At 38.2% G+C, this 22,893-nt stretch overlaps 1 protein-coding gene across 3 annotated transcripts; it reads left to right on the top strand.

The window, feature by feature from the left end:
* Positions 1-8,471: 8,471 nt before the first annotated feature.
* On the top strand, positions 8,472-18,553 carry bnip2 (BCL2 interacting protein 2; the record flags this gene model as incomplete). Of its 3 annotated transcripts, XM_080028638.1 has the most annotated exons (11): positions 8,472-9,514; positions 11,709-11,804; positions 11,947-12,014; positions 12,492-12,668; positions 14,425-14,607; positions 14,765-14,867; positions 14,947-15,078; positions 15,194-15,280; positions 15,376-15,474; positions 16,460-16,495; positions 17,943-18,553. In XM_080028638.1, the coding sequence occupies exons 1-11, from the start codon at positions 9,147-9,149 to the stop codon at positions 17,998-18,000; spliced, it is 1,407 nt and encodes a 468-aa protein (XP_079884764.1). In that variant the 5' UTR covers positions 8,472-9,146. The 3 variants fall into 3 exon arrangements, with proteins under 3 accessions (XP_079884764.1, XP_079884765.1, XP_079884766.1); XM_080028639.1 differs by lacking the exon at positions 16,460-16,495; XM_080028640.1 differs by lacking the exons at positions 16,460-16,495; positions 17,943-18,553 and having other exon boundaries at positions 15,376-15,478.
* Between the last annotated feature and the right edge of the window lie 4,340 nt (positions 18,554-22,893).

Genomic DNA, 22,893 nt, shown 5'->3' with positions numbered 1-22,893 from the left:
GTGTCTTTCTGAGGTAAATGATGCTTGAACAGCAGGGAGATTGCTCACTGTTAACCATATGGTTTTGTGCAAAAGGTCACCAGTGTTTTTTGAGGGTTAATACCAAACGTCCAAACATAGACAAGAGGGACCCATGCATATTAATGACAGTCTAGTCAGACCTTAGTCTCGTGTGCATAGAAGACCAGGTAGCTCGGCAAAGCATTGTTTTTTAACCCAACATTAAATGGGGTGGGATCATTGAGGGATTACATTGAGGGACAATTAAAAAATAAGCACTTCCATTACAATGTATTCTGATTACCAGGTCAATATGATGAGATTAATAAAACATAACAATAACAATACAAAGAAGGTAATAATCAATGCATTCTTTTTTTACCTATTTTATTAGCTCAAATGTGTAGCAATAATGGATATGATTTTCTTTGCCATCTTTATCAAAAAACAACTACCAGGTCTCATGTAAGACAGAAATGAACTGAGTTGACAAAGTCTAAACATATATACTTCACAATGGGTTACATCAATAAGTGATTTTACTCTTAGGTATGATTTTTCCTCTTTCCTTTGTCGACATTTCTCTTTACATTGACAGAAAGTGGGAGCAGTCTCCCCTCAGTGAGAATACGAAATATTGGCTTTTAACAACCACTTTAAAGCATATGGATGCTCAGGGCTATCGCAACGTTGTGTAAAAGCCTAAAGGGAGTGTGGTTTCCACACAAATCTGCGATACGCACCAAAACAACTATCACTTTATGTGAGAATTAGCAAATAGTTATCATTTTTGTGACATAAAAGGGTCCGTGCCAACATGCACTGAAATAATAAAATATTGAAAGGTCTATGAAACATAAATGTGAATTCTTGCTACATCTGTCTCTTGCTAATTGAGTTGCTACCAAGAATGTTAGTACTCTGGAGAATAATTTGTCAGTGCAAAACATCGAATGGACCAATTTATTGGTTGCTGCAGGCTGTAGAGTTCCAACAGTCTTTGATCAACCTTTTTAGGTCAGTATCTCTCGAAATACAGAGAGGAGAATTACACAGCAGAGAAAATATTTCATCTTTTTAAAAGACAAGGAAAAGTAGTTGTGTAGTTACACTGTTTAGCTGTAATGGTGAATACATTCTTTTAGAAGTCTTGAAGCCAGAGTGGGAAAATAGCAGCTTTTTTACATGGTATTTATTGTTTTGTGGGGATGGTATAACTTAAACATTTATCGTAATAAAGTGACAGAAAAGAGTAATTATAAGTTTAGCTTTTTCTCATCACTCACTGGATGTAAGAAGCATGCACACCGACAGTTACCAGTAGGCTTTTCTGAGTTAGACGGGTGCTTCAAAGAGTTTCCTGTTGGCTGAGGGGTTGATCAATCTTTGATTTTTAAAAGAGTCTTGGCATTTTGACAATGGATGCATCAAAGGTTGTTTCATAGCTCAGTCAAGTGTCAAAAGTCTATTTTGCCAAAAAATACGATAACTCTCTACTGAGGTATGAGCTGGTCTTTAAAATGAGTGTCCTCAGTGAACCTGCATGCCATGGTAAATTCACTGTTTTTGTATCAGTAGTGCTATACACTGATGGATATAAATCTGTACAGATCAAATAGACAACGTGACCTCATTAGACAGTAGTATAATATTTCAACATTAACAAGAAACATGACCAAACTTTTACTTTTAACATAACTTACTCGAATATTGCTCTTAATAACATACTGTATATCCCACCCAACAGTACTAAACGTAAAAAGTGTTGTAAATCAGAATGTCTTTCATTTGAAAAAAAAGACAAATAAACAATGTGCGACAGGATTCGTTAATAAATATAATTTATTTATCTCATTTGCTGATGAGTTTTACTCACTGACCACCAAAGAACTTCAATAGTTTATCTACCCTTTACAATGGATGTAAATAAAGGCTATGTTTACCAAATACACTGCTTTAGCACCAGGCACATGGGCATTGATACCATGGAAACAGGCAACAAATCCTATTCATAGTAGCTACTGACTTTTTAAAGGCATTCGTCAACAAAGTAAATGTTTACACTTACAAGTTGAAGTTGGACAAATCAAACAAAGTTTGAGTTACTTAAGAGTTTGTATGCAAAAGAATGCTAGGATTTTTGAAGATAAAACATGTGACAGCATGACATCATGCAACATATTGTAACATTGTAATTGCTCTAGAGTACAGCTGGCCATTCTCTAAAAAAATGTAGTCATGAAAATGGAGTCTGTGCTGAATGATCACCCCCTTATCCCATTTATTGTACCTTGGAATGGTCCCTCGGTCACACGTCTGGATACTGCGATTATGCTGGCAGTAGAAAGTAAAAATTGATTAGGCTACATTTAAAGATGGATGAATTGCTTTCATAAGTTTGGAAATAGTACACAAACCTCACGTGTACCTTCAGAAATATTGTCTCAACACCGGGCCACTGCGTTGTTAGTGCCTGCCCACAAAAATCTGAATGTATACTATTTTGATCACATTTTTCCCACTAGTAATAAAATGAATGTAAAGACCAACAGTATAACATAACAGAGATTCCAGTCTCTTGATACATGTATATCATCAAAACTATTGTCAGAGGGCAACACACGCTTCATATCACAATCACTGTGAGAACCAAATCACACAACAAATATCTGCTTAACATTTAATTTGTTACAAAACAAAACCCTAATTAGGAAACTGAGAATTCATGGGACAATCAAACTGAAAATCATGTGAGACAGACACAATCAACTAAAACATGGATGTTTGGAATACAGTATATGTATGCACACTCTGTAATAGCGAGGTCATATAATTCACGTCTACTGAAAACATTTCCACAAGGCCCCTCAAGATAAGATAGCAGGTTGTTCAGCGCGCTACTACATCATTAGCTCACACATGTACGGCGTCTCAGAGGACCTTTAATTTCAGGAGAAAAAGTCTGTTTCTCCGCTATGAGGTTAAAGAGTGGGTGACAAGTGAAGAAAATCACAGCGGAATGCATTAATTAGATAGACCTAAAAGCATATTTATCAAAGGCTAAGCCGTATGGGAATTATCTAAGAAAGGATCTCATAAAGATAGGACAGGTTAATATAAATACGAAAATCCTTGAATAGGGTGTGTGCTTCTACATAAAATATCAACCTGATCTCACATGTAAACGAATCATTAGGCTATAACGATTAAAAATGTTATGGCAGGCGGCGGCTCCCTAACAACTGAAATGACCTTCATGTGGATTGACAGTGACAATTGGCTCCTTATGCTCACTCTGATTAAAATGTCAACGCCTGTGACTTAATTCATCTGAGCAAATTGAATGATTCTACATGAAACGGTACCAATGTTTGCTCAGAGTGAAATAACTGATTGCACAAAAGGTGAATGCGCCTATATAAGAAGTAAATATTTCAGGGGGAAGTAAACAGCCCAGTGATTTTGACTGAATCTCCTAAATGGTGTCAATCACGAAGTGAATATGGAGGGCTATATACCGTCCCATCTAGTGATGACTGATGGCCCTTCAGCCGCGATGGGGACAGACAGAGCTGATTGAGAGAGCTCATCTTTATGGCGGAGGCATGGCATTGTTAACAGGATGTGATGGCTTGCGTCCGCTGAGTTGAGCTGGGACATAAAGCTGTTGGACTGGGGCTACCTCGCCATCATTCACGAAGGTAATGATCTCTGTCTGGTTCAGAAGTAAGTAATAGTTACGCCCATGGGTTACTAAGGGCATGACACTGCGTGACAGACAGAGTTGAACTCGAGGCTCAAGATAGTACATGGCTACATTTTTTAATATGTTAAATAAGCAATTTCATAAAGATTAGAAGATATTGTAAAACCATAAGGTTCATGAAGTTTAGGTAAGAGATGTGAGAAGCCCTTGCTTTTTCTAGCCATGGACATTTTTTTAGATGTTTCCTTATTGCCCAGGAATAATGTGAAGTAGTACAATGCAAGATTAAATACAGGGTCGTAAATGTGATCACACCATGGCATTTTTTTGTGAACACAGATAAGTGTTTCGTGATGACCACATGATAAAAACTTTGGTGGGGAGATGGTATTCGTCTTGAGATCAAAATGGAGGCTGGATTAATGTTGAGGGGAAGCAAGTGTAAAATCTGACTCAATTATCTTTGGCAGGATAATTAATCAATTCAGTGTGCACATCCAGGTCTCAGAGGCATCTTTGAGATAATTGTTCTCATTGACTTGAATAATTATTTGTTTGCTGATTTAATTATTTTTGCATTTGGAAAACAAATGAACTGCGCTGGTGCATACTCCAGATTGTTTTTTAAATGTTTAAATTTTACAAAATGTACCGTAGAGTATCAAACTGACTGTGACGAGAAACCCTAATTTAGAACTATGTCTTGAGCAATGATGTGCAGACATTTTCAGAATTGATGTTGTTTTTCAAAAACCTACTGACTAACCTTAACTTGAAGAAGGTCAATAAAACATGAATTGTTTCTGCCTTGTGGCATCGATACAAACTGCTCTGAATCCAAGGCTAATATTTCTCTGCTATGAGGTCAGCTCTGGGTTAGAGACACAGTGTCCACAGATAATGACTGCCATGTTGAAAACTATTGTCCTCAGTTCACATCATTAGCAGTGTGTATGAGGCTACTGCAGCAAATTGCAGAAATTATCAGGGTCATTTCCATGGCACTCACTGCTATTTATCGTGCCGTTTTAAATGTTTTTTGCTCATTTGTTTCCATTAAATATTTCATCTTCCCTTAAATATTCATTTTACTTCCTCTTTAAATTTTTTACCAGTCTCTTTGCAGTTGCTATCTTTTTGCCTTCCCTTTTAGGCTCTGCAATCATAAATAATTATTCATCCACACCCAGAAAGAGATTGCATAAAACATGCACATGAATCCTTTTTGTCTTTTCTCATTAGTGATATACTTCGAGTAGCCTAAATACTTCCCGCTACCCCACTTATGGAAATTGGTTGGAGAAACCTTCCTAATGATTCTCCTTCACAAATAGGTTACAGCAACCATCTCTGATCCTAACGTCGGTTCATCCCTCCTTTCATCATGAGAACACGGGTCTGCTGTAGCATCTGCGTTGAGATCTGGAGTTCTTCTACTTTTAAAAGGACGAAGTGTGTACATCATGCATCAGATGATGCTACATTAGCTTTTGTTGTTTAAAGTAGCTGTTGAAATACAGTAGAACTGTATGAACAACAGCTGCTGCTAAATTAAAATAAAAAATACAGAAAGGATATAAAAACCTTAATATGATGTCAGTCGTCTGGATTATTCAAAATGCCACTGTTATTCTTGGGACTTTCTGAGACATTTTGTATGTGAAATGAATTTACTAGCAATATCTAGGATCAACTCCTCTATGTGTGTTACATGTGGGGATGTTACAGCCTGGCTCAGTCGATTTATCTCGGCTAAACAGGCAACATTTGTCTTAATTTGTTAGATAATTGCAACATGACTCATTAGCAAACAGCAGCATGGTGGAGTGTGGAAGGGCAGCATAAACTCTCAATTTGACTGGATTATCCTTTTGTGATGAGGCCTAATGATCCAACAGAGTAAATAGCAACGTGTTAATTAGAAATTACACTGAATGATCCGCTGCACACAGAGTAGGTATTATCCAGGCAGCATCATTATGTTACATCTATAGCAATCTTCTTTTTTTCCTTTTCCTTTTTTTTTTTTACAATGGAGGTCTGACGCAATATAAAATTAAAATTATAACTATGCTCCACAAAAATAATAAAAACATTACACAATTTCATCTTGGAAGTCAGTGCTGCTGAACACTTTTAAAACTAGATATAGATAAATAGAATTCAATGAAATTAAAAAAAGACAAGTTGTGTTTTCCTTTGCATGTCATTGTAAATCTGGAACATTCTGGAAATGTAAGTTAAAAGCTGTTGCTTGTATTTATAAATGGCAGATTCTACTTCATTGGTAGACTTTGGCTTTTTGGATTTTAAAGAATGACGGCATCCACCCGGACCGTAGTCTTTTAGTAAGCATTTGCTTCCACCTAGTGGCAGAAATTAGTCGCTGAGGGTAGAGATAGAGAGTAGGCCTAAATGTTTCAAAATCCTATTGGGTAGAAACAGTATAATTAACTTCATAAAATGTACATTACTTGCGATTGTATGGTCTGTATTACTATCCACATACCTGTGTAGCCTATGTTCCTCCCCAACTAGCCTATAGAAGCAAACAGGAATTCTATACACTTTGACTTTAGATGAAAGTGAATTTCAACGCACTTGTGAAAAAGTTATCCATAGATAATTCACTTCAGCCCAGTGGTGTAGTGGGGGGTATACGCAGGTATACGGCGTATACCCACTTATTTTTCAGGCGACATTGCGTATACCCACTTCTAACGGCCGCGACTGCGGGACTTGTTGCCACCCGTCCTGTTTTCCCCGAAATTGTTCTCTTTTTTTCACCAGCTGTCCCGGGAAAAGAAAAATCTCTCCCGGGACACTATTTGTCCCGTTTTTTGGGGGAAATGCCAAAACCTCATTTGATTTCCTTCGTTCAGTAGTTCAGGCGGGCCGAGGCGTTTGTTGCGCCCACTAATGCATTCTCAATAGAGAGGCGAGCGGGCAGAGAGAAGGCGGCAAGCGTGCAGGGGCGGTCTTAACGATCTCGGGGCCCGTTTCAAGACCCTGTGGGGGGCCCCCACATTTTTTTTTCTATGAATAATGCTTGTGCATGCTCCCCGCAAAAATAAAAAAGATTGTGGAAACCAGTTGGTTCATAGACGGATTATGAGATTTCAAGTAAAATGCATCAATCTGATGCACTTTCAGAGGAAAATTTAGATTTAAATCAAATCTTGAGCTGCAGAAGGAACATTATTTTTCTTAAACAGGCAGCACTCTTTACTCTGCAACTGTAAAAACATTTCAGTAGATTGGTCTGCAGATCCATGTTATATGATGGAGGGGCCCATTGCAACAGATACAGGGTGGAAAGCTACTTTTTATGAACAGTATAGAATTTACACGTATAAAGCTTATTCCTGTATGTGTGTGGGGGCCTTAGAGGCCCCTTATGAAGCCCATAAGACATAGCTAATAATGCTTTTGTTTTGCACTTGCTTTTCTATTTTTCACCTGCTAGGGGCCATGATGATTTATTTCCTATTCCTTTTTGGACCCTAGGCTGTTATTGACATGAGTGACTGAGCTCTTTGACAATGCGACATGTAAAGTTACTATCAGTATCTCTGGCTTAGGGCCCCCCTGAGCCCTTGGGCCCCTGGGCCTGGTTGCATGCAGTTTTCTTCTCAAAGTGCACCAGATTGATGAATTTTACTTTAAAAGGTTGCATTTTTTTCTTCCGGGGGAGCATTCCCCCGGACCCCCCTAGAAGGTCCAGGGTCCCCACCTCAGTCTCCCTATTTAGCCCACTGTGCAAACAGTGATGGTCCGGCAGACCGTAGCGGCAGTCAGCTGTCAGGACAGTGAACGCCCCCCCCCCCACTCGCACTAGTGGCTGTAAATGGAGCGGACACGGAGGCTAAACATATAGCCGTTCTGCCAGCTACGCTCTCTATATCTTATATTCATGCATTAGGCCTGTGTTGGACCACTACTCACGAGTGGCTGTGTGAGGCAGCGCAATTATGGGAAATATAGGACCGGCAAAAGCGGATGCGCGCGCAGTACAACTTAGAGTATACCCACTTCTCCAGGCACCACTACACCACTGCTTCAGCCTGTGTGTGTGCTGCAGCATTACACTGACATTCCATGTCTAACACTCACACTATGCTTCATGAACTCTTGAAGAAAAAAGATAGCCTAACTGTTAAAAAAAAATCACAACTTTCGGGCTGAAGCTGCAAGTTGAAAAACACACATAACTCCTAAAAGGTGAAGGCCTACTTGAAAGCTGAAGTACGCTGCTAAAATATTTCACCTAGGCTATATAGGGCATGTACCAGCAGAAGGCAGTGAAACGTTGCTGCGGCAGTGACACCTCACACAGGGATCAGAACGGCCGGGTGCCAGGTTTGCTCATTTTCCACAGAGCAGTCCGAAACATTCGACTCTAGATTAGACAGTAGAAATTGCACTCATGCATTTTCTGTTTACCTACCTACAACGCTCCTAACGCTTTTTTTTACAAACCCGTAGTTCGCAAAAAGGCTATCAGCAGCCCGCTTTTATTCATAAGTTTTGATCCTTATGCAAAACTTAGAAGTAATATTTTATAACTGATTATTATAGAATATATAAAAGTTTGAATCACAGGATGAGACGGTGAAAAACATTATTATTCAGATGGTGAAAACAATTCAACAAAATAACAATATATATTTTATTTCACTGTGCTTTAAATGCTTGGGAGATGAGGTAGAAACATCAGATACGAACCTGCATGAAACAGAACTGGCAACTCCATAGGACGCTGGCCACCACAGCTAGCTGGGGAAGTAAAAACATAGGACTCCAGTTAGTTATATGATACAGAAGACCCTGGCTAGTTTAAATAAGCGGATACTGACTTTATACTCAAATCAACCATGGTGGCCCGAAAGTTGTCCTAACGCTGCGTTGTAGTCGACAGCTGTCTTGGGATTTTTTATGGAGAACTCCCGGGCCATTAGCTTGTTGTTTTTTGGCTGCGGCTAAATTAGCTAGCTTAACTGTGGCCCGTTCGCGAGCGTGACTGTTACGTTCGCACGAGAGCGTCCTAACTTGGAGGAAGGAAGGAAGGAAATTCACAAGACCACTGCGCACCGCTGCTTATGCAGAGAGCTAGCATACTGTTTGGACCTGGATTCCCGAGTTCATACACTGTGACGCATTTAGGAAAGGTGACTATATGTGCACCTTGTGTGACATTTAACACTATTCGGTTAATAAAAATATGCTGTAAGTTTGTATAGCTAGCTGTCAACAACAACAGTCCACTAGGCTAGCTGTGTAGTGGACGGACGAGAGATAGCACACTAGCCCCAAACTTCCAAAGAAGTTGTGTGAATCAGATTCAGCTACATTCAGCAAGCCGGTGTTTTTTTAAAACGTTTAATTGTCGGGTCTTTTCCGCCGTGGCCCGCACTAGCACCCGGGCGACAGGAGAAAACGAATGGCATCGGATATGATTGAGAGCGAAGCGGTGCTGAAGGGTGTAAGTGATATGAGTTTGAACAATAGCAGTCCAGATTTTGTCACACCCAAGAGCACTCTCGAGGAGCTGAGAGACATACAAACTTCTAGCCCCTCGTCTTCTGGAGTGTCGGGAGAATGCGACGAGGAGGAAATAGACGAATTGCAAAAGAGCACAGCCTCTACAGAGGAAAATGGCGAAGAGGGGCTTCAAGAGAGCCTAACCAAAACAAGAGGTGAGCCACCGGAAAGGACTACTCCAGACAATGAACAGGAACAGTCCGGAGCATGGAGCTCTACCCCAGTGAGCCTGCCCCAGCCACGTTCACCACCTGGGCCCATAGGAAGGTCTGTATGTGTGTATTTAGGCCTATATGTTTGGCCTACATGTTGGCAAGTCAAAACAATTAAATACAAATATCTAGTTTCTGGTTTCATCTACATTGCTCTGCCTTTCAAACATACAGCCTGTTTTTCATCAAGTTTATTACAGACATTTTTCTCAGTGATCGCTTAGCCTACAAACAGACAAGTAATCCGACAAGAGGAGGACATATCCTTTCCAGGCCCCTTTGGAATTCCCATATTTATAGCCTGGTCAGGTGGAGTAGCAGCTAGACTGAGAAAAACAGTGCCAGTATATGAAAAAGTGTAACCGCTGAACAACAAATAGAATTTCAAAGTTTGGTGTCTTCTGGAAATGCCTTGGAAATGATAGGATGCGGCTATGTACTGTCCTTGAACCCTTGTTTAATGTCCATGTTAAACAATCAGCATTTTTATTGATAATTTATAGATGTTATCTCAAAGTGTGCTTCCTTCATTGACATATTTGCACATCATGAAGACTGTTGTAAGACGGATGCAGGTGAAGCAAGCTTTCTTGAAATGTGTCCAAACAGCTTGAACTTTATTGCTTAAAGAGAACTTTATTAGAATATATCATAGTAAAGAGCAGCTGGTTCCCAACTCTTTTCAATGAAAAGATGTATTTGAAAAACAAATTTATATTAGAACAATCTTGATAACGAACAATATTTCTGTTCTATGAAAATAACTTTCAACATACATTTTTGGTCAACCATTCTGATCAAATGCAATGTTTTGATGGAAGCCATGACCAAGAAGTCTCAGCGTAATAAAATCATTGATCTTGTATCAGAATCTCTTTTTTGTCACAACGAAATTGGGGTAGGAGCTCGAAAATGTTGTGCATTGTTTTTAGACAACCAGCATTAAGCTTAATTCTGTTCACCTTTTAAAGTGCATAATATTATAGCTTTTAAATGGCCATTCATCGTTTCCATTTGACTCCATTGTGTGGCCGATTCCACTAACATGCAGCTTGGTCACCACCAGTGCACTTTGATTGCAAGAGTTTATTTTCTGGAGACCACATTCCTGATGCAAGTCTACCTCTCTCAGATGGATTTCAAATGAAATGTGTGGCTGTATGTTAACACTATACATTAGCAAATAGTTAAACTAATTCCTTATGAAATGTTGAGCACCAAATGCCAATAATGTTTTTGTGTCTGGGAGCATACCGTCCTGTATGTAATTACTGCATCAAAGGGAGCTCTGTACAGCCAACACACCATTTCCACGATACCATGATTAGCATTAGTGAGTAAGCCCTTAACACAAGCTTGTAAGCTTTTTAAGAAGCCATTCATCTGATTAGGTGGCCAGTTACAAGCTGAAAGTCTTGGAAGAGATTCCTCGAATGTGAATTATGTATTTATTAGCACTGTCCGGTAGCTGGTACCACAATGGTGTCATGGTTGTTATAGTCCCGTATCAAAGTATTTTGTTTGTTTATAAAGGCAATATTACAGTAAATGTGATGGCACACACATCTTGGCAATATGGACATAAACCCTGGCTTAATGTAATGCCAAGGTTGTAAGCAGCAGATGGGGCTGACCACAGCACACCAACAAATGTGATTATGCTTTTGTTATGATTCTTTCCCTCAAACTTTGGTCAGGTGTTCACAAATGTACTTAATTTTTTTTATATTGTGTCCTGCTGTGAATAAAAAAATAGACTTTAATAAAAATAATGGTGCTATAATTTAGCAACAAGTGCAAACATATATTGGGACATGTTTCATCACACCTTACTTATTCATCCGTCATGTAATCTAACAAGTCAACTCTTAGGGGATGCAAACTGTAAAGATGTTTTGGCGTTAGTGAATAAGGATTGCCAGCAAACTTAAGCCAAATTATATGAAAAAATTATGATATTTTTTTTTACCTATGCTATTTAGAAGTTCAACATTGAACTTGACTGCAAACCACCTTTGACTCATGGTCTATGTCCCCCCCCTATAATCCTTATGAGGATTGTACAAGTCACAAGCAACAGTCGACAGATAACCAATTATGTGTTTGTATGTTGTTTGCTACGGATAATCTCTGCTGGTCATGCTCCTGTTCTTAATACAGTCACAGTACAAGAGGGCTTTTTAGTAATTAGTGTTCATTAAACATGAATGATGGGCATAGCCTTTTTTTTGTTGTGTTTTCATTCCCAGCCTGGAGCGCCAAGAGTCAGTTGCCACAACAGAGGCCCGTCTAAGAATGGAAGGAGTTGAGCTCAAGGAAGAGTGGCAGGATGAGGACTTTCCACGGTACAGTCAATCAATTATTATGTTGTAAATCATATATGGATAACGGTTCACAGCTCTGTATCACCGTACATGTTTGTGTTCTGAAAGTGAAATGAACAATAACCCTAATGAAAGCATGATGACCTCCCTGTTTGATTATTAGACCCTTACCAGAGGAAGAGGAGCTGGAAGATGAGCTTTTCGCAGGAACCTCTGAAGAGGGAGACCCTGGTAATGCAAACAGAACAGGATATACACTGCGTTGCTAAAGTGACCGGGGAGAATATTAAAGGACATTTTTTCAAGTTTATCTTAAAACTCACACAGGCCCACATGTACGTTGAGAGAGTTATTTGTGGCTGCAATCGTTCCCGTTCATGCAAAGATGAATTCTACAGTTCAACTGAAACTAATGTGAGGCCTCAGCAGTCTGACTCAGCCAAAGCAAGAGGGCATCTTCCAATGTCATCTTTTTTAGAACAACTACCTCCCTGACAGTGTTTTCTTTGCTGAGCTGCAGCGGAGGGATGGTAACACAAAGGGGGGAATTTCATACTGAAAGTCTGTTGGAAGATACTACCTACTTGATTTCTGTAACTTCTGCTCCCTTCTTTTGAGGCTTTTATATAATGTGGTTGAAAAATTCTGAACATATCCTTTTAATTGCTCTTACAGTCAGCATAACCACTGATTTGGCATGTTCCATAGGCTATGCAATGAACCACGGTAAGAAGGCAAAGAGGAAGCTTGCTGCGCCGGACATCAGTCTCACACTCGACCGCAGTGAAGGTTCTCTGCTCTCTGACGAGCTGGAAGAAAGTACAGAGCTGGACCTGGACGACATAGACACGCCTTCAGACAACAGCAACGAGTTTGAATGGGAAGGTAAGAACTTCTTATCATTTAAGGGGAAAGATTGAACTGTTAGAATACTTTTGAGCTTAGAAACTTTTAACCCCATTTGGTCCAGTTTGATTTGTAATTACTTAAAGTTGAGATTGACTTGATGAGGTAGGAGGGTGCAAAGATAACTTCATATTAGACCTACAGGTAGATGAAGTGAACTTTTGGAGTAGCTTATGTATGAAATGTTTGACCTCAGGTTTCTTGGTTGGCTGGTAACACAAAAACCAGTGTGTTATCAGGCCAGTCTTTTATTTCCTATTGATATTACAGGTTTGGGTAGGCAGCCGACTGCCTTTTGAGTGTAGTTAAAAATGTGCTTTGTTGTTTTTGTGTTTCCACACTGCTGCCTTCCTCTTTTACACTTGGAAGAATTGTTTCCATTCTGGGCCTGGAAACAGGCTGCAGGCCAGCAACAGGTTTCTCTCTGCCTTTTGGTAAGGTCTCTTGGACAGCCCCAATTTTTTCCCCCGCCAACCATGAGTCAATCAACCCCCTATTGTCCAAATCATATCCTGTGTTCTGTTCAGTTGTTCAAACAAATCATGGGGAAGTTTCGTCATTCATACCTTCTTTCTTTTTCAGTTTGTGTTTTTCTGCATGTCATTGAAATTTTCCTGAGTTTGAGGAAACGATTAAAGGCAACTTGTGGGTCAAGAAGTGGTTTAATCTGCAAGTTATGCTGCAGTTACTTACTCTTGCTTATTAGTCAACCAGGGTCCTATTTGACAAGATATCTCACATCACAATAAATGACACATCAATGAATATATCATAGCATAGCAAACATGAGCTTAATGAATGTATCCTGTAATTGGAGAAGCATTACAGTTGTCAATTAACTAATTGAATGTGACAATTATAAGGTAAACCTGTATTACTTCACAGCAGCAGAAGGACAAAAATAAGTGCAGTAGAGTAGATTAATAGAAAAAGTAATTAATAAACAATAAGTATATATTATGAGAGTAAAAATCTACAGAACAAAACTACAAGGCATTGACCCAGTGGTGTGATTAGTTGCAGCTGTGTGTGGCTTTTAAGGATTCCTTTGATAAATTACTTCATAATTGATGAACATCTTTTCCAGTTATTTTCAGACTTAATCTTTATTTTGTATGATGGTCATACACTGCTGTAAAGAAGATCAGACATCAGATCAGTGTCTTTTTATTAAATATATTAAAGGAATGTATCATTCGCAGAGAAATCCTCATAAAAGTGTGTTGGTGTGATTTTGTTGCACGATTTCACTTATTTTTGATTCTGCTTGTTGCATGCTTGATACATGATCATTTTACCACTTTGCTTGATGTCACGTACGTATTACAAAAGATGCACATAAGTTCTCTGCCATATCATCAGTGCTGCATCGCTGTGAATGGGAGGGTTTGTTTGACATGTCCATTTGCTATACCTGTGACATGACAGGCTGCATGCAGAGGACAATAGCAGGGCTTCCCCCCCTGGAAAATGCTGACCTCAAGTGAATGGGACACATGGAGGTTGATATGTGATTGTTGGTGTTGATTTTGAAAGAGAAAGAATGTCATCCAAATACAAGAGATAAATCTGTCAATCGACTAAAATGCATGTCATTGAAAAAGTTCAATTATAAATATTGAGTCATCTAAAAAAAGAAGAAGAAAAAGATCAAAATAAATCTGATTCGATAACATCAGACAGCCGGCGCCTCCAGGAGCGTGTAGTGACAATGCTGTGGGTCTTTCCGCTTTAGATGATCTCCCCAAGCCCAAAACCACAGAGCTACTACAGAAGGGCGTGGAGTCGGTCCAAGAGTACACGGCCTCGGACGAGAGGGAGGAGGGTCGACGCTGGAGGGTGTTTCGTTTTGGAGACCAGGAACACAGAGTGGACATGAAGGCCATTGAACCTTACAAAAGAGTGATCAGTCACGGAGGTCAGTGGCAGTAGTGTCTGTGTAACCTTTTGAATTCACAGTATAGACAAGCTGTATTATACGAGTGTTTGACAGAAGTTGTATTAGTTTGTTTCGTCAACATATGAAGTGAAACAAAATGTCTTGATAATAAAATGTTTTTTTTTTCTCACTGCAGGTTACTATGGAGACGGTCTGAATGCTATAATTGTGTTTGCTGTGTGCTTTATGCCTGAAAGCAGTCAACCAAATTACAGATACATCATGGACAATTTATTCAAGTGAGTGTTCAATCAAATTCCTCTGACCTTGTGAGCAAACATTATAGAACCAGCACTAACAGAATGTTTCCTTTCGCAGGTATGTCATTGGCACACTGGAGCTTTTGGTTGCAGAGAACTATATGATTGTCTATTTGAATGGGGCGACATCTCGGAAAAAGATGCCAACCGTCGGCTGGCTCCGAAAGTGTTATCAGCAGATTGATAGGAGGTGAGTCTTGAGTTGCCATGATACTCAAAAGCAAGATCTTTTCAGTCCAATCCCTAAAACAGCATCATCATATGAGATCAAATTGTGGATGGTTTCTCTCGCTCTTTTTGTACAGGTTAAGAAAGAACTTGAAGTCTTTCATAATTGTCCATCCCTCTTGGTTTATTCGCACCCTGCTGGCACTCACAAAACCCTTCATAAGGTAATTTTAATTGTTTATGGTTGTTTCATCAAATTAAAACCAAGAATTTCTCAGGTAACCTTGTATTTTCTGACATTTTCTTCTTCTTTTCACAGCACCAAATTCAGTCAGAAAATCAAGTTTGTGTACAGTTTGACAGACCTTGCAGAACTGGTACCAATGGAGTATGTGTCCATACCAGATTGTATCAAACAGTAAGTATTCTCCACTCAAACACACGATCATACAAAAACAGTTTCAATATACAAAATAATTGGCTGCCCACATGAATTGGTAACGAGTAGGGATGTAACGATATATAAAACTCACGATATGATAATACCTCGGCCACGGTACTGTATCTATTGCGATATTTAAATTAAAAAATATATATATTGAAAGAATAACTAGTGTTGTTTACCTTCCATTTCTTCTCTTTAATAGTTTTCATCCAAATCCACCAAAGCCTGTAAAAAAACATAATGACAAAATTCTCATAACTATTTATTTCCGCTTTTGTACGCATTGGCATGTGTTTCCTTTTAATTGGTTCCAAAATCCTAATATTCTGGTAATGTTTTGGGTCAAGGTCTAAGTGACGCTGCAAAATGTGGTCACATTTAGTCACTAGGTGGTGCTACAACAACACTGCTGTTCCTTTTTGTGGCCAGTGTGGACAAGATGTAAGTCAATACGAGTCTGAGTCACTTGAAATGTATCACTATTCATCTTCGTAAAAAATCCCTAATATTCCAATGCTGGATTCCCACTTACACTTGTATCATAATGGAGAAGAGATGCAAATGCAAACAAAAAAATGTACATGTTGTTCTCTAAAATCAACAATTTGAGCATAGCATATAGTCTGCATGGAAGTTATGCTCTCTGAGCTCTTACAGTGTCAACATTACTGAAAATAATTGCACCTAGATGATTTTGTCCTATAAGTTGCTATCAAAGAACACATTCTTAATTCCTGTGTCTTAACCTCTGCTGGTTGCTTATCTGCATAATTTCTGATGCTGAATTCTTCCTTGATGTGGCTTAACCGGAGGTGGATGCCCTTGCCTGGTGGCTTTTGAAAAAGACTTCAGCACAAATACTCATCTTGTCAAATGTGTTTGCTCTTTTGGATGTAACGTTGCTGTTGGCTGTGTATTTCTCCTTCCCTTAACTCCCATTTCCCTGCCCCCTTTTAAGGTTTGACGACGAAAAAAATAGGAAAAGCCGTACAAGGTATATGCACCTTCACCAAGGATCAGTCTCAGCATTTTTTTATCAATGAATTACTTTTTTTGCATTTCACAAGACTAACAGCGAAATTATCCGTTGGCTATCAGAAATGCACCAATACCCCTCATTCTGTCCTATTTTTTTGTAGTTTGGATGATTTGCTTTTACCTAATGACCAAAACAACAGCTTTCCCCCCACAATGTCAAACTTGTTTTCCTCTTGATTTAGGAGATTTAGACTCTTTGATTGGTTTTCCAAAATATGTGTTTTGTTAATTGTTTGACCAACTAAATCCCATTTCTTAACCAGTTCTATGAAGTTAATCTCTAAGTCAACTCATGTTAAAGATAATGATAATATCAGTCACTGCATGTGGTTTAAAAGATAACCAGTGAGTTTTGTAGCCTCAATTCACAATTTCTTTTTTAGGAGGTACTGTCTTCACTGATGTGAAACATAATTATTGACCAATAACAAGTGGGAATACTTTTTGGGTAGATGATGCATTGCTTGCTGATGTTAATGTTGGTGTTCCAACATATAGAACTTACTTGCATGTGTCTTTTTTAAAAACAGGTTTAGATTTTGATGTGGTGGATGTTTGGGTAAGTTTTGTGTTTGTACAGCTGAATAGGGTAGAGCTACAAGGATGTAGCTCATCTTACTCACTGGGGTGTTGTGGTTGAAATGTAACCCTGCCAAACACTGGGCTAGTCCACTCGCACTGCTCTCTGCATGACTCACTAAATACCCACTCCCTGCTGATGTCTAGCAATTGCAACATATCTTTTTTTCAGCCTTGCTCGTGCACACATAATGATTCTGCACATTTCTGAATTGCAATGAGTGTTCAGTTGCTGAATTGATAGTTTTGCACATACATTGTGGGTTGCTCGAACATTGGGAAACGACAGAAGTGTAATAAAGACTTGGTATTGTGCGTAAAACACTGTCACAATGAATTGTACTTCTGTTGCATGAAGTTGATTGACAAACTTGCAAGACAAATGTACTCAAACCCCACACGTTGCTGTAATGTAAAGGTAAAAGTCTGTCTGACCCATTAACAAAAAAATGTAAGACCAACGTTGCACTCATTACATGGCTTTGGGTTGTAAGAGAGTGTTCACAGCTTTGCAAAAATGCAAGATATATGTACAACATGGGTTTACAGTTTCTGCTGCAGATAAGGACAATTTGTGGACAAACATGGACTTTGGTCCATATTAACATACACATTAGTGCATTTGTCTTACAAAGTATCAAGAGAAGTTAGAACCTCATAATAATGCAACTAACTAATATTGATGATGTGTAAGTCCTAGATATGTCAAGGGCTTTCAGTAAAAGCAACTGTTAGCACCGTGCTTATCAGTTATCCTTGCCCTGTTGGATGACATGCCAGCCGTGTCCCACACATCTTATAACTTTCTATTTTTCTTCCTGCAGAATCGACCAGGACATGCACGGCAAAGTGGAGATCGCTACTGCTGCTGTGCCAGAGTGACCTCGCTCGCACTGCAACGTGGTGGACGAGAAGGACAACGTTTAGAACCGCAGCCACTGTCGTGTTTATGTTCTGTGCAACGTGACTGGAGACTAAGCTCTTTGCATCAAGAAAGTGCCTTTTTGAAACTATGCCGCCTGTGTCATTGTGGAACTTTTTTACAGCTTGATCCTCAGCGCTTTCCACATTCTGTCTGAAAGATTTTTAATCTTTTTTTTTTTTACTGCTGGTATATCATGTCCAACATACGTAGCTCATGGGTGTTTCCTAGTTACTGTTGTATCTACACGTTATTTAAGGCACTCTGTTACAAGTGGTTTCTGAATGTTTTGCTTTATTACATTTAAATATATATTTATATTCAAAAGGTGACAGGAGATAAATTAATATATTTTTTATGGTTGCTCTGATTTTAAACAGAAATGTAGGTCTCTGACTCACTGAGTGGCATTTCATAGAACTAGATTTGATGGCACCATTTTCACTATTCACTGCTGATGTTCTCTGTTCAAATCCTGCCTGGGTAAAATAAAGTTTTACTTTTTGCCCCTCACTTGAATGTGCCCTCTGACTTGTGGAGGGAGAACATTTGTGAGAGCAACAATCTGAAACAAAGATATAGGTCTTAATGTAACATTTCCTCATAGTAAAGTCATCCATCACTATCATTGTTTGGTATAATGTTTTTTTTAATTTTTTTTTTATTGATCCATTCAGTAGCAGTTTTGCAGTGGTAACAAGACAGATTATAGAAGCACTAACACTATACAGTCACAGATATAAATACGTATTTATATGATATCTATGCTATACAGTGACCAGAGGTAAATATTCAAATAAGCATCAAATTAAAGCTGGACTTATTTTGCTTTCATAAGCCACTAGATGGCACAATTAATACAGATTTTATTTTAATCATTAATAAACAATAACTGAACAATATTTTGATATTAACATCCAGAAAGCCGTTTGTCTTTTTTTAAATAACTTCACCCCTGTGCACTCCTTGACCATTTTATGGTCATTTCAGTTGTACTTTCTGTGTTTTTTTGGCCGATCATTCCTCAGCCTTTATATTAGTTTTTTTCGATCGCTAACCCACAGTGGGCACAACTGAGTTCAATGTGCATAACTCTAACTACAGTCTGCACTACCAACAGTCATTTGAGCTGAACAGTTCACTTCACCTGCAAAGCAGGTTCAGTGGAGCAAACACTATGAACCAGCCTCATTGAGATAACACACACTGTCATTCAGAAAATGCTCAGAGTACAAACACTAGCATCAAACCCCATACACAAATTACAAACTTTTAATCTTTGCAGTTTGAATAATTTGAGTTATTTCACACAAATTACGTAATATTTTCTTTGATGAAAGGGTGACATTTTTTCACATGAAATTGTTTATTTTATAACATACCAGTTTTTTTAGGAAAACAAAAAGAAATGAAAATCAGAAGTTTGCTTCAAAAGATACACATTTTGTATATTTTATTGAAAACATTTCCAAATGTAGTTTATCTGTGTAGATATTCTATAATTGTAATACAGAAATCAATTCCTGTAATGTGGTCACAAAAATAATTTATAGTTACTAAAAAAAAACTATGTAAGGTGTATTGCTATGTAGTAGGCTACTTACAAAAAAAAATAGTATTTACAAAAAAAAATGTGTGGTAGGTAATGCATAACTATGTAGTAGGAAAACACCTATGTAGTAGCCTAGGTAATGCATAACTAGTTTTACTACAATTTTGTGTAGGGCAGAGTGGGGTGAGATGTGCCACTTTTTACTCAAAGTGACTTTAAAGTGAGGCCTTGACCTTAAAGTCTCCAACTCAAATATGTACATATATTTCAGGCTGCTGTGCATCCCTGGCAATAAAATCTTTGGATCTGAAATAAACTGTTGAAGAAATATAGCTTTCGGAAAAAAAAGTTGTCTTGTGGCACAACTTACTTGTGCCGTTGGAGAGAATACCATGGGGTAAATTGTGCCATTGATATATCTCATAAACTGTAATGCAAGACAAATCCATTAGAAAATCACTTATTTAAGGTGTATTTAAAGTAAATAAAGTAAATATTTGACAAAGATTGAAAGACACTTTTCTTACAGTTTTTTTCGATTGCTAAACCACAGTGGGCACAACTGGAGCGACATGTGCAAAACTATAACAACAGTATGCAGAGCAGTGGTTCATTCGGGCCAAACTCTAGCTCGTTTTTCATTGATTAAACACAATTTCAAAACTCTACACACCTATCTCATGGCTTAACCACAACCTGCACAACACTGTGGATTTCCAGCACTTTTTTTCAAACGCTAACACACTACTGCCACAACTGTAAACCACACATTCAAAACAGAATGAATGCCTAGTGCATTTCAAACACTGCAGATTGCAATTTCAACTGAAACACTAAGAAGGTGTCTTGTTTTAGACTTGTTAGTGAACATATACAGTATAAAGGGAAAGCTCAACAATATATATTTTTTTGTAAATGGACCACTGAAGACAGGTTGTTGGAGGGAGAAGAGTGGCAGTGAGAGTGGATGTGTGGAGGAAGACAGAGCTGTAACGTCTGATGAAATACAGTAAGGCTACACTGATAGACCCTGTTGTGAATCATGGTCTCTCATTGAGAGAGGCAGGGTTGAGAGTGCAACCCAATCTGCAAAAAAGTTGCATCTGTAATACGAATTTTCCAGCAAACAAACAGCTTAGCGTTGCATCCTTATAGTAAATGACAACATTACAGGATAGATTTCTGTATTACAATTATAGAATATTTACACAGATAAATACTACATTTGGAAATGTTTTCAATAAAATATACAAAATTTGTATCTATTGAAGCAAACTTCTGATTTTCATTTCTTTTTGTTTTCCTAAAAAAAACTGGTATGTTATAAAATAAAGAATTTCACCCTTTCATCAAAGAAAATGTTACGTAATTTGTGTGAAATAACTCAAATTATTCAAACTGTAAAGATTAAAAGTTTGTAATTTATGTATTGGGGTTTGATGCTAGTGTTTGTACTCTGAGCATATTCTGAGTGACAGTGTGTGTTATCTCAATGAGGCTGGTTCATAGTGTTTGCTGCACTGAGCCTATTTTGCAGGTGAAGTGAACTGTTCAGCTCCAGTGAATGTTGGTAGTGCAGACTGTAGTTAGAGTTTTGCACATTGAGCTACAGTTGTGCCCACTGTGGGTTAGCAATCGAAAAAAACTGTAAAGCTTGGCCGAAAATGGTTCATGCAACCAGATAATGATCTGAATCATTAAAGAAGAGACGTGTTTTGGATTGTTTCAGTCGAAGTACAGATCATTATCCAATTGAAATGCTGTTACTGGAGCAGAGGGAAGTTCATGACAGAAACCCATCCAACCTGACTCAACTGGCTGCATTCATTAAGGAGGATTGTGCAAAAATCCCCCAAAACAGATGTGAGAGACTGATAACTTGTTACAGAAACTGTTTGGTTGAGGTTATTGCAGCAAAAGGAGGTGGAATATCCTATTAACTGAATATGTCTACATACTTTGAAATTTGACTTTTTTGTTAATAGATCTCTTTTGTTTAATAAACAATGACAATATATAATTTATTTTAGTTTGAATCCATTATTTGAAAAGTCAATGTTATGAATTGGAGTATAAATGATCATTTATGAGTCTAGTTTAGTATTTATTAGGAAAATAACAGAATATCTCTGTAGGGTTCACAAACTGTCAAGCAGCACTGTATGTGGTAAACCATGAAATGATCAAGTATGGATAGATAGATTGATATGGATAGATGGATGGATGGAATAGAAATTACATTAAAAAGTATACACTTCATGCCCTTTGATGCATTTTGAACACTGGCTACGTAATTATTTAATTGTTTTATCATTAGTATTTTTGGCTACATTATAATTGATATACCAGTCTAATTTTCAAATTAGAATTAAGTTAGTTTGGGAAGAAAATGCTATGTGTCAGTTTAAGCAACAGAAGCAGCATTTGCTAATATTGTGTGCCATGCACACAATATTAGCAAATGCATTGTGTGCCATGCATGTATAAAATGCATTGTGTGCCATGCATGTATAACTCCGGAAAGAAACTTATTGTCTTGAGAGACTGATAACTTGTTACAGAAACTATTTGGTTGAGGTTATTGCAGCAAAAGGAGGTGGAATATCTTATTAACTGAATATGTCTACATACTTTGAAATTTGACTTTTTTGTTAATAGATCTCTTTTGTTTAATAAACAATGACAATATATGTGGGTTAGCAATCGAAAAAAACTGTAAATAAGGCCTAGCAGATCTAATGGTTTTACCTGCAAAGCTCACAATGACAAAGTCACCAGCATCATCTTTCTGGCCATCTGAACTTTCATTAGTGGTGTCGTTAAGTGGAATGGAGATGTCACTCTCTTCTGAGCTACTCAATCACTTTCTTTTGGTGACCAGCGTATACAGCCATGCCAATGGCACAACTCTCAGAAATGTACTTTGCACTAGCAGCTCCGCCCTTGTAGAACCAACTGCCACCTGGCATATGCGATTCCCCCTCCATTTCTGCCTTTAAATCAAGGCTCAAAACCCATCTGTACACCCTGGTTTTTCCTCCCCATTAACTATCTTACCTCTGCACTACTACCTTTGTTTATATGTGGATGTCTGGGCTTTATGTCTTTTATTTTGGTTATTGTTATTTTACCTTCATTGTTTACCTACTGAATGCACTATGTACAGTACTTAGGACAGTGCAAACTGTTATAAATGTGCTTTTATAAATACATTTTACTTACTTACTTACTTATAACTCACCCCAGGCCCTCTGGCACAAATCACCCCAACCCCAGAATTTTGGATAATAAGCATGATGCA

This window comes from Ammodytes marinus (genome assembly GCF_949987685.1).
Source record: "Ammodytes marinus genome assembly, chromosome: 5".
NCBI classification, from domain to species: domain Eukaryota; kingdom Metazoa; phylum Chordata; class Actinopteri; order Uranoscopiformes; family Ammodytidae; genus Ammodytes; species Ammodytes marinus.
The sequence above is the reverse complement of the archived record's forward strand: the minus strand, read 5'-3'. Positions and strand labels throughout refer to the sequence as shown.